The sequence below is a fragment of the Euleptes europaea genome, chromosome 8 (genome assembly GCF_029931775.1).
Source record: "Euleptes europaea isolate rEulEur1 chromosome 8, rEulEur1.hap1, whole genome shotgun sequence".
Lineage (NCBI taxonomy): Eukaryota > Metazoa > Chordata > Lepidosauria > Squamata > Sphaerodactylidae > Euleptes > Euleptes europaea.
Window position 1 is genome coordinate 47,684,296 of NC_079319.1, and position 14,543 is coordinate 47,698,838.

Below are 14,543 nucleotides of genomic sequence, written 5' to 3' on the forward strand. Positions count from 1 at the left end.
TTTTGGAAAGGGGTGGTAATTAAAATAATGGAAAACTGGATTAAAGTTTTAACCTTCCCCCCACAGTGATTCTGATCTTCAAAGCAATCACAAAGGGCTGCTAATTAGTTTTTAAAATACCAAAAGGGTTCCTAATCATTTAGCATTTCAGAAGCACTTAATGCAATGTAAAGGAAAAGGATGAATTTTAAAGGTCTTCTGTCCTTTAAAATGCTAACAACAGTTCAGAGAGCTAAGTTTCAGTCAGTGAAAATGAGCAGGTGTTATAGTGTTAAATTTATGCATAGGGTGGGGCAATTTGAATTGCAGCAATTTACTTTTTATAGAGTGATCGACAGCCATGATCTTAGTCATATATGGTTTTGCCCTAAATTAAATGATATTTGCTTCCAAATATGCACATACAATTGGCGTATTAGTTTTATGTAAATGATTTTGATTCATATTCTCACATATGAGCAGAGAGCTGGGGTTACCAACTCTGGGTTTGGAAATTCATGGAGATTTGTGTATAGAACCAGAGAAGAGCAGGGTTTGGGGAGGGGAGGGATCTCTGCAGGGTATAATGCCAAGCATTTCACCCTCTAAATCATCCATTTTCTCCAAGAGAACTGATCCCTGTAGTCTGGAAATAAATTGTAATTCTTTGCATAATTGTACTTTGTATAATTATAAATTGTAATAAATTGTAATTATTTGTATAATTAATATACAAAATCCCTGTACTCACATACCACTGTACGTCCAAGTCCCATTCATATGCTCCAAACATGAAGTCTTCTTTGCACCGAATGACACCAGCTGAGTCTTCTGCCGACTCGAAGCAGGCAGTAAGCTCAAAACACTGAGCGAGTTCCTGAAACCAGGCACAAAGCCAGGCAGGCAAGCACCAAGCCGGACAGGCAGGAAGGCCGGGAATGCACCTTCTGGAATTGTGTCCCACATTTTTGCTAATCACATAGCTTCATCAGCCTGATTACATCATTGTTACACATACCACGGAGGGTTCAACTCCATATTCCAACTCTAGCAAGATCTAACAATGATGTAATCAGGCTGATGAAGCTACGTGATTAGCAAAAACATGGGACACCATTCCGGAAGGTGCGTTCAAGAACTCGCTCATCGATTTCAAGTTGTTAAATAGACATATTTCTGCAGAACTATTTGGGATGACAATGCACCAGTCATACTTTTTCAACTTAACCTAACACAAGGTTTGTTGTGGATAATGTATACCATCCTGAGATCATAGAATCATAGAGTTGGAAGGGACTGCCAGGTCATCATGTCCAACCTCCTGCACAATGCAGGAAATTTACAACTCCCCCCCCCCCACAACCCCTGCTCCATGCCCAGAAGAAAAAACGTCCAGGATCCCTGGCCAATCTGGCCTGGAGGAAAATTCCCTCCTGACCCCAAAGTGGCAATCAGCATTTCCCTGGGCATGTAAGAAAGGACCATGAGAGTCTTTTGATGCAACCCTTCCTGCCTACCCTCTCATGATCTGCCTAAGTTCACAGAATCAGCATCACTGTCAGATGGCCATCTAGCCTCTGCTTAAAAACCTCCAGGGATGGAGAGCCCACCACCTCCCAAGGAGGCCTGTTCCACTGAGGAACCACTCGGTTAAGTTCTTCTCATTGTTTAGTAGAAAACTCTTTTGATTTAATTTTAACCCACTGGTTCTGGTCTGACCTTCTGGAGCAACAGAAAACAACTCCGCACCATCCTCTACATGTCAACCCTTCAAGTACTTGAAGATGGTTATTATATCACCTTTCCAGGCTGGTCATACTGAGCTCCTTCAACCTTTTGTTATAGGACTTGGTCTCCAGACCCCTCACTAGCTTCATTGCCTTCCTTAGAGGATGAGTGAAATGACCAATGTGATAGGTTTTAGCTATCATACCACACTATATGAACAGAGTGTTTGGTTCTTTAGAAAATACATTGATTCCTAAATGGGAAACTTGCCTTAAATTATTCTCTTTGGGTGTGTGTGTAATTTTAGACCTTGATTCTAATCAAGCCACTAGCACAGGAGGAGCACTAATCTAGCATAAAGGACATAAAACCACACAAGGCTGCTGCTTCTCATGGTGATATCATTTCCTTTTATGAATTCAGTTCTAATATCCCGCGTGAAGACATATTATGCTACAAGTTATGGGGGAGGGCTGAAAGAAAGCATAGCACTAAAAATAGCAGGGCTTCTTGGTTTTTGTTTAGTCGGGAAAAGCACTTAGGTTTTCAAGGTCTTGTTTTTTAATATTTGTTGGAAGAAAAGATGGAAAGACTGTCCCCTTGTGGGTAGGAATATAAATAAAAATGAGACAGAAAGGGGAATAAGAAATCAATATTACCTAAGCCTAAATGATGGTATGAAGATACATTACAGTTACATTTCTGAAGCTAAGCAATCCTGGGCATACCCAGCATCCGAACATATGACAGTGATCTCTTTGGAGGGATAGCAGGTTTTTAAAAAACCCACCCCCATTAAATTACATAAACAATTTGGCAGGAAGGGACTAGGGTTTCTGTAAACATATCTTTAACCATACAGCCTTAATCACTGCCTTTATATAAATGGCAACCAATTAGCCAGTATAGTTAAACTCTATAAAAAATCTCAGTTCCTTCCTGCCCAGTGTGTTTTGTTCTGATGTGTCCCTTTCTTCAAACCTTAAGCTGTCCTATGACTCAAATTTTCTACTTCCTCTTTAAGGGCTGCAGCAGTTTCGACATTGTGTACTAACTAAAAAAGGTGATATGCAGCCCTCTCACATATTCTAGGTTACAGGCAGGAACATGCTAAACTTTAGGGCACAATCCAGTCAGCTCCTTTGGTCTCTTTCTTTTTTAGTGGGAAAGAACGCATAGTTAACTCTTCCACAATTTACTGTGAATTTTGTACACTGTATTTCCATTAAGCAAAGCCATGGTATTTATTTCTAAGTACAGGTGCAATGTTTAATTGACTTTGATTTTGATGAATTAGATTAACCTATTAAAAGCTTTAAGGTCAATTAAAAGATGCCCATGATTTATTTGGTAGCAGACTTTTATAATGTGTGTGTACGCATGTTCATGTGCTTGTAAAAACAACTGGTGACAGGCACTATTATAAAAGCAGCATATTCTTTCTTCCACAGGAGGGAATGCCTCTTCTAAGATAGTCCCTTCTCTGAAATGAGTGTGCAGCAAGAGAAACTTGAGGTGGTTAGGAATTGTGGTGCAATAATTAGAAAATTTGGCCATCAAAATACAAAAACCTGAAGGCTGAAAAATGAGTCTGGCTCCTAGAGCCAAAGACAATTTGTCAAGGCCTGGCATGGGCGGCTTTAAAGTGAGAGTAAGCAACTCCATGGAGAATACATCCATCAAGAGCTATTAGCCATGATAGTTAAACGGAGCATCCATGTTCAGGGTTAGTATACCAGTGACAGTTGCTAAAGCGAAGCAATAGTGGAGAGTATTTGGCCTCTTCATGTGAGTTCCAAGTCTACTGAATGCCATAACAAACCAGCAGCTGGAGCAGATGGACCATTGGTCTGATCAAGCAGGTCTCCCATATAGTCTAAAAGAGGTTCTACAGTATGATAGAAAAGTCACAAGCCTGCAGTTTGTAGTACTTTTATGTAGTATAGGAGATATAATATATAATATCATAATAATATAACAGGGATAAACGGAGCTTGGTAGAAAAAGGGTTTTAAAGGAGAGAGAGAGAGAAGATACTGCATCTGATGCCTGCCCTTGTGGGTAAAAGAACTGTTCAGTGGGGGAGAAGGAAAGATCCTTTGCATATGCTCAGAGGTACTCTTTACTATATTACTTTAATGCAACAAATCCCTTACACAGCAAACTGGCTTGCAACTGTCATAAACCAGACCTGTGATGTGAGGGCCTGCCCTCCTATTCTCAACAGAAAATTTCTGGCTAGGGAGGAATTTCTGCTGAGGAAGAGAACTGGGGCTAAAAAAAATCATGCCTTGTCACGTTCATGCCCGCTGATCTTTAAGGGTTTTTCTGTGGTTGTTTTTGCCCTGTTCCAAAATAGAGGGCCATCTGAGGAACAAGTAATTCCAGCTAAAAGATCTAGTGGGGGCCTTGAGAACGACTGTTGAAGAGATTTGGAGGTAGGGTTGCCAAGAAGAAGATAGAGGATTAATTTCTATGGACCATGATACTTACCAACTGATGAAAATAGATATGAAACAGGACAGTTACCGGAAGCCTGTTTTGATTTGATAGTCCGGGAACATTTATATTTTATGTTTACGTGTCTTTGTGAAGAAACAAAAGACTAAATACAAGAATTGTGTTCATAGTAATTAATATCATTGTTTTTTGTTTAAGAAGCCATAGTGATTGCTTTGTGTTGAGTAACCTCCAGGTACTAGCTGGAGATCTCCTACCATCACAATGGATTTCCAGCCGACAGAGATCAGTTCCCCTGGGGAAAACGGCAGTTTTGGCCGTTAGACTCTCTGGCATTGACGTCCCTCCCCTCCCCAAACCCCGCCCTCCTCAGGCTCCGCCCCAAAAACCTCCCGCCGGTTGCGTAGAGGGACCTGGCAGCCCTATGGGGGGGGGGGGAAGCGGGGCCCCTGTGCGTTTGTAGCAGCTTCAGCAAGAGACTTCACTTCACCTGGGGGGATTTCTGTCTCGCAACGCGGCCGTTAAAACCACAAGGTGCAACCTAATAATTGTTTAAGTTTTTTATTGAGTTAAAGATTGGTATATAGGATGTATTGTCAAATGAGATGTATAGCAATTATTGAAAAATAATATATATATTAAATAAATAAACCCCACAAGGTGCAAAACAGAGACGCCGCAGAACAGCCGTTACCCTCCACCCCCAAAAGGGGAGCTGCGTCTGAGGAGAAAGGAGGCCGCAGGAACCAGAACCGCCCAGCCCAGCCTCGCCTCAAGGGTGGGGCCCGAGAAGCTCGCCAGGCCGAGCGGGGCCGGGGAAAACGGCAGAGCTGCCGCAGGAAGGAAGGCAGAGGCAGGCCGCCGGCGGAGGAAGGGCGGGCCTCCGCTTCTTCTCCCCGCGTCTGGAGTGAGGGGGGCTCCAGGCGGGCCGGCTTCGGTTCACTCAGCCCAGACCCGGGAGCTGCTGCCGCCGCCGCCGCCGCCGCCGGGCCTGGTGCGAGCGGCACATGGCCCGGCCTGGCGCCTGCGAGCCCCAGAGCGCGCTGCTGGCCAAGATAGTGATGGCCGGGGAGGCCGACGTGGGCAAGACCTCCATCCTGAGGCGATACACCCAGGCCTCGCAGCCCGCCTCCTTCATCACCACCGTCGGTAAGTGAGCCCGGCCGAGAGCTCGCCTCCCCTCGGCCCGGTTACGCCTTCCCCGCCGCCGCCACACCCAGGCACTTTCACACACAGCCCCAATAATGCGCTTTCAGTCCACTTTCACAGTGGGTTGCCGTCTTAGTCTGGCTGCAGTAGTAGAAAAGGGCAAGAGTCCAGGAGCACCTTAAAAGTCTAGCACAAATATTTTCTGGCAGGGTAGGAGCTTTCCTGAGGAAGTGAGCTGTGCATCTGAAGAAGTGAGCTGTGGCTCATGAAAGCTCACACCCTACCAGAAAATATTTTTGTTAGTCTTTAAGGTGCTACTGGACTCTTGCCCTTTTCAGTCCGCTTTCAGTGCACCTGAACGGTCGTTTGCCAGCGGATTTTGCCCGTTCGCACACATGCCATTGATGCACGGGAGGTCTTGCCTTGGATTTGCCACTCTTTCAATTCACTCCCCCCCCCATCCATATTCTCAAAACTCAACAATAAGCCCCCATGCAGAGTTTTGAGAATTTGGATGGGGAAAATGTGCATCTACAGAGCAGCAAATCCAATGCAACACCTTCCATGAATAAATGGCCACAGTAAAATCCAACTTCAAAGTGGATTGAAAGTGCAGACCCTTGCCTCTGATGCTGCTCCCCACCTGCTTTGATTGAAAAATCCGTTATTTCCAGCTCCACATCATACGTCTTGCAAAGCATAATGTCAGTACTTAGTGGGATCCCTCATTTTAATATCAATCAATACCTTTATTGGCATAATCGTCACATTCATTTTAATATAATTATATGTGGATTCCTCTAACCTCCACAGATTTCAGTGACGGTTCTGCCTGAAGATCTCTGTGGAGCTTAAAAGCTTGACGCTTTAGCAGCTGCTGGTAATGAAAGTCAATGTGTGGGAAGAGAGCCAGTGTGGTACAATCGGTCTCTGTGCCCGATGATTGAAAAATAGCAAATGTCGCCCCAGTTTTTCAAAAGGGGTCCAGAGGAGATCCAGGCAATTACAGGCTAGTTAGCCTAACATCTGATCTGGGCAAATGAGTAAAAGCTGTTATTAAAGAGAGAAGTATGAAGCACATTGAGGAACAAAGTCTGAGAGAAAATCAGCCTGGCTTCTGCAAAGGGAAGTCCTGGAGTTCTTTGAGCAGATTAACAAATTTGTGGATCAGGGCAATCTGGTATATACCATTGATTTGGATTTCCAAAAGGCATTTGACTGGGTACCTCACCAAAGATTCTTGACTAATTTTAGTAGTCATGGGATAAGAGGACAGGTCATTTTATGGATTAAAAATTGCTTAAATATAAGGAAGAAATATTCATTGGCAAATGGAGAGAAATGAGCAGTGGGGTCCTACAAGAATCAGTACTGGCACCAGTGCTATTTAATGTGATCAAAAGTTATTTGGAATTGGGGTGAATAGTGTAGTAGCCAGGTTTGCAGATGACACCAAATTATTCAGGATGGTGAAACCCAAGGTGGATTGCGAAGAGGGCCTCTCTAAATTGAGTGAGTGGGCAACAATATGATAAATGGAGTTCAGTGTGGGTAAGTATAAGGTAATGCATATTGGGACAAAAAAGTCCTAATTTTAAATATATGCTGATGGGATCTGAACTGACTGAAAGCATTGAGAGAGATCTTGGGGTTGTTGTGGAAAGTTCAATTGTCAACCCCCAGTGTGCAGTGATGGTAAAAAAGGTAAGCCCCGTGTTAGGAATTATTAGGAAAGGGATTGAAAATGAACTGGCCACTATTGTAATGCCCTTGTATGAAGTTGTGGTGCAGCCTCATTTGGAATACTGTGTGCAGTTATGGTCACTGTATCTCAAAGAGGATATTGCAGAACTGGAAAAAGTACAGGTAACCAAGATGATTAGAAGGTTGGAGCACCTTTCCTGTGAGGAAAGGCTGAATAGTCTGGGATTTGACAGTCTAGAAAAAAAGACAGCTAAAGGGAAACACAATAGAAGTTTATAAAATTATGCATGGGGTGGAGAGAGAGTACCTTTTCTCCCTTTCCCATAATATTAGAATTCAGGGGCACCAAATTAAGTTACTGGGAAATAGGTTCAAGACAGACAAAAGGAAACACTGCTTTACTCAATGAGTAATTACACTGTGAAATGCACTGCTGGTGGATATACTGGCCACTAGCACAGATAGTCTTCTGTTCTTTTAACAACAACACATTTATTTATGTTTGATTCAGAAATGATGTGAGCTGCATGATTGATTGATTCATTTACTTCATAGTCTGCTTTTGTTGCTGGGGCTCCACATGAATTGCACAATTAAAAAATGCAATAAAACACAGTGTAAAATGTATAACTAACTGAATAAAACGATCACAAAATTAGAGAACAGTGTACTAACAGAATAATGCTTACAAACAGTGCAGCAGAGCTGCAAAATTAAGAAACAATGTAACAGTGTATATTATATATACAATGTGTGTTGTATATACACAAGGACTGAAGCCTTTATCTCAGTAGTAGAAGAAGAAGAGTTGATTTTTATATGCTGACTTTCTCTACCACTTAAGGAAGACTCAAACCAGCTTATAATCACCTTCCCTTCCCCACAACAGACACCCTGTGAGGTAGGTGGGACTGAGAGCTCTAAGACAGCTGTGACTAGCCCAAGGTCACCCAGCTGGCTTCATGTGGAGGAGTGGGGAAACAAATCCAGTTCACCAGATTAGCTTCCGCCACTCATGTGAAGGAGCTGGGAATCAAACCCAGTTCTCCAGACCTGAGTCCAGCGCTCCAAACCACCACTCTTAACCACTACACCATGCTGGTTTAGGCAGGTTACAAAAGAGAATGAAAGAAAAGGCACAATTTATATTTATAAAAATATCAACAGGAAATGCTTGCGTATGAGCAGTGGTCAACCTTGCCCATTGGTAGAGTGGCACCATCAGAAGGTTTTGCTCAGATGACTGAGGGTACCACAGTGGAGTAAATTGGGGGAAGCCTCCCTCCAGATACGATCCTAGCCATGAAGGGCCTTGTAGGTGAAAAGGAGAACCTTGAATTGAACGTCAGTAGCCAGTGGAGCAGGATAGGTGTAATACACATATTCTGTCTAGCTTCCAATAGTAATTGAGCCATGGTGTTGTGTACCTGCTGGAGCTTCATGTAGGGCATTACTATTATTGCTATCTGCACTCAGTTTTCTGTGAACAGTCTAAGGCCTCCAGATCTTGTAGCATCTCTTCTCAGTTCTGGGCGAAGGGCATCTTGGAATCTGTGGGTATTGTTGTCACGTGCCCAGGGAGGCAGGACCTAAAAAACTTTCCAACTTCCTGTCTCCCTGGGCGGGAAGCCCAGTTTCCGTCCTGCCTTGGTTAGGGTGGCAGCGTTGTTACTGAGCTCCGTGCTATTTTTAGAATTCTTTCCCTTTGTCTCTGACCTAACCTCTAGCCCTTTGTGTTCCCTCCGTGTTGCTCGTCCCCCCCCTCTCCTTTCCGTTTGGCTCCTTCTGTCAACCCCCGTCCGTTACCTCTCCGTTCTTATTACGTCTCTCCGACCCCACTTCGCCTACCCAGGCAAGATGGCGGACGGCAGGAGAGACTCGGACTCTGACCTGTTGTCCGAGGAGGATCGCGACTCGGCCCTCGTCGTTTCGGCAGGGCGCCGTCGCAAGGTTGCCGCCGGAGGTCGCAGCAGCTGCTCCGTGAGCCGCGCCGAGGAGGGCCCTGCCACAGTAAAAAAGGCGCGCTCTGAGCAGCTGCCTCAAAATGGCGCAGAGCGGGACGGCTCCCACAAGATGGCGCCCGCTACCGCAACGGCCCCGGCGAGTCCCACAATTTCGGAGCACGCGGATCCTTCCTCCCTTCAACCTGGGGGTAACGTATTTTCAGGGGAGTCGGATGCCCCCTTCACCAGGAGGGAAATGCTCAGCCTATTTAATGGTGTTTTGGATAAGCAGGCGCAGATGATGGAAGCCCTTAGGGATTCCCTTCTCTCAGCCATCCAGGGCAATGAGTCCTCTCTTCATCAACCCATGGTCCAATCTACCTCGGGGGGGGGGTAATCGGAGCGAGCCTACCTCGCAGTGGCGCACCAAGGCGGCCTTAAAGGCCCAACCTCCTCCTCAGCCCCACCAATCTAGGGAGGATCATTTGTCTGTAGTCTCTGACAACGAGGACAGAGAAGAAGGGGAGTTCGATTCCGACGAGGACTCCCCAGTTCTACTGGAGGAACAGCATCCTCGCCTCTTCCTAGCGGAGGATTTTCAGTCCTTACTCAATAAAGCTCTCATAGCCTTGGACCTCAATGAGGACCCTGTCCCTGCCAGCGAGGTCTCGGCCAAACCTAAAAAAAAGGGGGCTAGGGAGTTCTTTCCCAGCACTAAACCTAAGGTATGGGAAATCCCTTTTCCTGAATTCTTTGAAACCCAGGTTCAGACCGAATTTGACAAGCCCCTGGCCAATAGACAATTCCCTTCCAATATTAAAAAACTGTATACCATGGTCCCTCAGGCCATGAATCTTTTTCAGCTTCCCCTTATAGACGCTCCAGTCGCTGCTGTTCATTCACCTGACCTCCCTTCCGAGGATGGTATGGGATCCATAAGAGACCCAATCGATAGAAAAGCTGAGGTCCTCTCTAAAAAGGTTCACGAGGCTTCTACCTTAGCCATTCAAGCCTCTGCAGCCACTTCTCTTATTGCACAAGCCTCTATTGTGTGGCTCAGAAAGACCATGCAATTATACACTGGGGATAATCGTAAGCTGACCGAGGGCCTTAACAGACTTCTCAAGGCCTCGGCTTTCATGGCAGATGCTTCTCTGGACGCCATGTCCTTTGCAGCTCGGGCCACCTCCTCTAATATCGCCATCAGGAGGGCTCTTTGGATTCGCCCATGGCAGAATGAGATTAAAAATAAAACTCTTACTATGTCCTACCCTTACACTGGGGGTAGGCTTTTTGGGGAGCGACTGGAAAAGATCTTAATAGAGAATAAGGACAAGAAGAAGGTCCTCCCTAAGTCCTACAAAAGGGATGGAAAGCCTACCTCTTCCTTCCCCGCATTCCGATCCTCTCACTCCCTTGCTCCTTACAGGCCTGACCAACGTAGGGGTTCGTGGAACCAAACTAACAGAGGTTCCTTTCGTAGAGGAGGTAGTCGGTTTTTTCATCCCCCCCAGGGCCAACAACAACAGTTCCCAGGCAACAGAGGGGACAAGTTCAACAAACACACCAAACAGTGACGCCATGTCACTAGAAGTGGGGGGCAGGCTCCTTCAGTTTCATCAGATGTGGGAGCGCTCCTACACGGACGCCTGGGTGTCCCAGATTGTTTCCTCGGGATACCTCATAGAGTTCACCAGCTTACCAACAGACATTTTCCTGATATCACCCAGGTCCATTCGGGTAGAGAAACATCAAAGAACACTTCAGGCCATCTACCATCTACATCAAATCAAAGCCATAGAACCGGTTCCCTTAGCGGAACAGGGCCTGGGGGTGTATTCCACCTTCTTTACAGTCCCCAAAAGAAATGGGGACTGGCGAGCTATCTTAGACCTGAAGCGGCTGAACCGGAAGGTCAGATACAGAAAATTTCGGATGGAAACCCTTCAATCCATCCTGGGGGCACTACAATTAGACCAATTCCTTACCTCCTTGGATCTCAAGGAGGCATACCTCCACATCCCCATCCATCCCTCCCACCGGAGGTTCCTCAGATTCTGCTACACCGGACTTCATTACCAGTTCAGGGCACTCCCGTTCGGACTTTCCTCCGCCCCACGAGTGTTCTCGAAGGTACTGGTGACCCTAGTGGCACTTCTACGCCAGGAGGGGATATCGGTCTTTCCTTATCTGGACGATTTACTAATTTGTTCCAGATCCAAAGCGGAGGCCTTTCTCCACACGTCCAGGGTAGTTCAGGTATTGACGAAGCATGGCTTCCTCATAAACATGGAGAAGAGTCACCTAGTTCCCACTCAGAGACTGGAACACCTAGGGGTCATTATAGACACTCACCTGAACAAGGTTTTTCTTCCCCAGGACAAGATACTCAAAATACAATCCATGGTGCAATTCACCATCAAGTCCTCTCGGGGAAATATAATGACCCTAGCCAAACTACTGGGCAAGATGGTTGCATGTCTCAGGTCCCATGGGCCAGGTTTCATTCCTGGCCTCTACAGATGTTACTGCGTCCCTACCAGGCCCTTATTACACAAAGAAGGGACAGGACCATCCTTCTGCCCCTGGAGTTTCGACACTCTCTCCTTTGGTGGAACAGGGCCAGCAATCTCAACAAGGGACTTCATTTTTTAACAGAGCGTCAGATTCAGATTTACACAGACGCGAGTCTGGAGGGCTGGGGTGCAACCTGCCAGAGTCAGTTAGTTCAGGGGACTTGGAACCTCTCAGAAAGGAGGCTCCATATAAATCTCCTAGAACTGAGGGTGATTCGTCTCACTAACACACTTCCAGCCTCTACTTCGTCACAGGCATGTCTTGGTCCAGACGGACAACACCTCGGCCAAAGCCTATCTGAACAGACAGGGAGGGTCGAGATTGTCCAGGCTTCACAGGGAAGCAGAGACCATACTGTCGTGGGCCGAGGTGCACCTCGCGGCGGAACACGTAAGTGGAGTCCTCAACGTTCAGGCCGATTGGCTAAGCCGACAGGCTCTGGACGAGGGCGAGTGGTCACTCAACAGGTCGGTATTCCACCAGGTGGTGGAAAGGTTCGGCCAGCCCCAGGTAGACTTATTTGCCTCTGCAACCAACCATCTACTTCCAAGGTATCTCACTCGTTATTACCATCCAGAAGCAGAAGACATGGATGCCCTTCTGGCCCCATGGCCAAGGGAGATCCTATTTGCCTTCCCTCCGATTCCCATTCTCCAGAGGGTGGTAAGAAAGATCAGACAGGAGCAGGCCACGGTGATCCTCATTGTCCCCATGTGGCCCAGAAGGCCATGGTTCCCCAGTCTGAGGGAACTCTCGATTCAGACTCCCTGGGAGCTTCCAAACATCCCGGACCTCCTTATTCAGGGTCCATTATGGCACCCAGATCCTCAATGGCTGCGCTTAACCGCGTGGAAATTGAGAGGAAGTTTCTCCTAAGGAAGGGGTACACTACAGCAGTAGTAGACACCATGATTGAGGCCAGGAAACTGTCCACCAGGAGAATCTATAACACCTCCTGGCGAGCCTTTGTGCTTTGGTGTAAACGCAAGCATCTTGACCCTCTTTCTCCTGGCATCCCATCCATTCTGGAGTTCTTACAAGAGGGGGTTCGGATGGGCCTCAAGGTCGCCACCCTTCGTAGGCAGGTGGCAGCCTTGTCTATGGTTCTTTCTTTAGAAGGGGACCTTCCTCTATCAAGACACCCGCATATCGTGACTTTTCTTAAGGGGGTGGGTCAGACCTGTCCCCCCACTATTCATCGTTTTCCAACCTGGCGGTTGAACGTGGTTCTAACGGCGCTGACCCGCCACCCGTTTGAACCAATCAGAGAAATTCCACTAAGACTGTTAAGACTTAAGACCATTTTTCTAACAGCGGTGACCTCAGCCCGGCGTGTTTCCGAACTGAGTGCTCTTTCCTGCAGTGAAGGATTTTGCATATTCCATAAAGACAAGGTCGTATTATGACTGGATCCGACCTTTATACCTAAGGTGAACACTATCTTTCACCGGGCCCAGGAGATTCACCTTCCATCCTTTTGCCCCAATCCTTCTCACCCCAGGGAGAGGGAGTGGCATCACTTAGACCTTAGAAGATTGTTAAAGGTGTATCTTAGTCGCACTGCTCCCATTAGGAAGTCAGACGCACTATTCATATCATTATCCAATCCTTCCAAGGGTGGGAAGATGTCTCCATCTGCAATTAGCACGGCAGTGAGACAGTGCATTGTCGAGGCCTATAAGGCAAGCAGGATTCCCATTCCAGCCGGTATCACTGCACATTCTGTGCGTAGCACAGCCACTTCTGCTGCATTTCATAAACAGGCCTCTCTGGAGGAGATATGTAGAGCGGCCACTTAGTCTTCAGCCTCTACATTCATTAGACATTATAAGATTGATTCTATGGCCTCTGCCGATGCCGCTTTTGGCAGGAAGGTTCTGCAGCAAGTCTTGGTATCATCCTAATTCCCACCCAGTCATCTAGCTCTTGCACATCCCACAGATTCCAAGATGCCCTTCGCCCAGAACTGAGAACGGAGCCTTGTGTACTCACCGTGACGGCTCCTTCTGTTCTGGGTCGAAGGGCATCTTGCCCGCCCATTAGGATCCAAGACTTTTTTGTTACTCTTTTGTTACTTGATTTCCTTCGTTTGAAGAGAATGACTTGAAGGATCAGAACTGTACCTTTGCTGGACAGGGAGCTCCCTATGTCCGTCATCTTGCCTTCTGTATTTCAGGTTTTCCTTCCTCTGTATTTTACTACGTTATTTGTCTAGTTCTAACGGAGTTCATGGTTGTTTATAATAAGAGATGTTTATTGTATGAGGTGTGTTCCTTTCCGTGCATACTTACCTGTCTTTATAGCTCGGCGAGTCCGTACACTGGGCTTCCCGCCCAGGGAGACAGGAAGTTGGAAAGTTTTTTAGGTCCTGCCTCCCTGGGCACGTGACGACAATACCCACAGATTCCAAGATGCCCTTCGACCCAGAACAGAAGGAGCCGTCACGGTGAGTACACAAGGCTCCGTTCCCATTAATAGTCCTCATTTCTGTGTAACTTGTGGAATCAGTTATAGGGCACTGCAGGGCTTTCTCTGAAGATGCTTAGGTTAGTCGACCTTTTTCTCAAAAGGAGGCTTGCCAGAATTCAACTGTGTAGGAAGGATTTGCATGTTATTATTTACAATAATTTACAATGAAACATCAGGGTACATGGTGATTCACAGATTTCTATAAGCCAAAATGACAATTCCTCGCTCCCAAAAATCTTATAGCCAATATTTGACAGTAACAAAAAGATAGAGAGAAGATGAGAAGGAAGAGACAAGGATAGAAAGGATGGATGTGAGCGAAGTTAGGCTGGCTATAGTTAAGTATTTACTTTTCCATGTACATTGCACAATTTTATTTTAATGATGGTGCTTTGGAATTACCAATCTATCACAGACTGAGCATACATACTGGTTGCGATGAGTTTCAGTGTACCTCTTCGTTGGATCATAACCACAACTTTCATTGTTAATACTGAGAACCTCCTTGGTTCCTTTCAAAAGGCGGTAACATAC

General features: G+C 46.2%; 1 protein-coding gene across 1 annotated transcript in view; it reads left to right on the forward strand.

Moving 5' to 3' along the window:
• The first annotated feature begins 5,174 nt into the window (after window positions 1–5,174).
• Window positions 5,175–14,543, forward strand: part of LOC130481889 (ras-related protein Rab-10-like) — a 43,900-nt gene continuing 34,531 nt past the window's right edge. Inside the window, exon 1 of the mRNA XM_056854675.1 lies at window positions 5,175–5,316. Coding sequence (XP_056710653.1) covers window positions 5,175–5,316 — 142 coding nt within the window. The remainder of the gene's footprint in view (window positions 5,317–14,543) is intronic.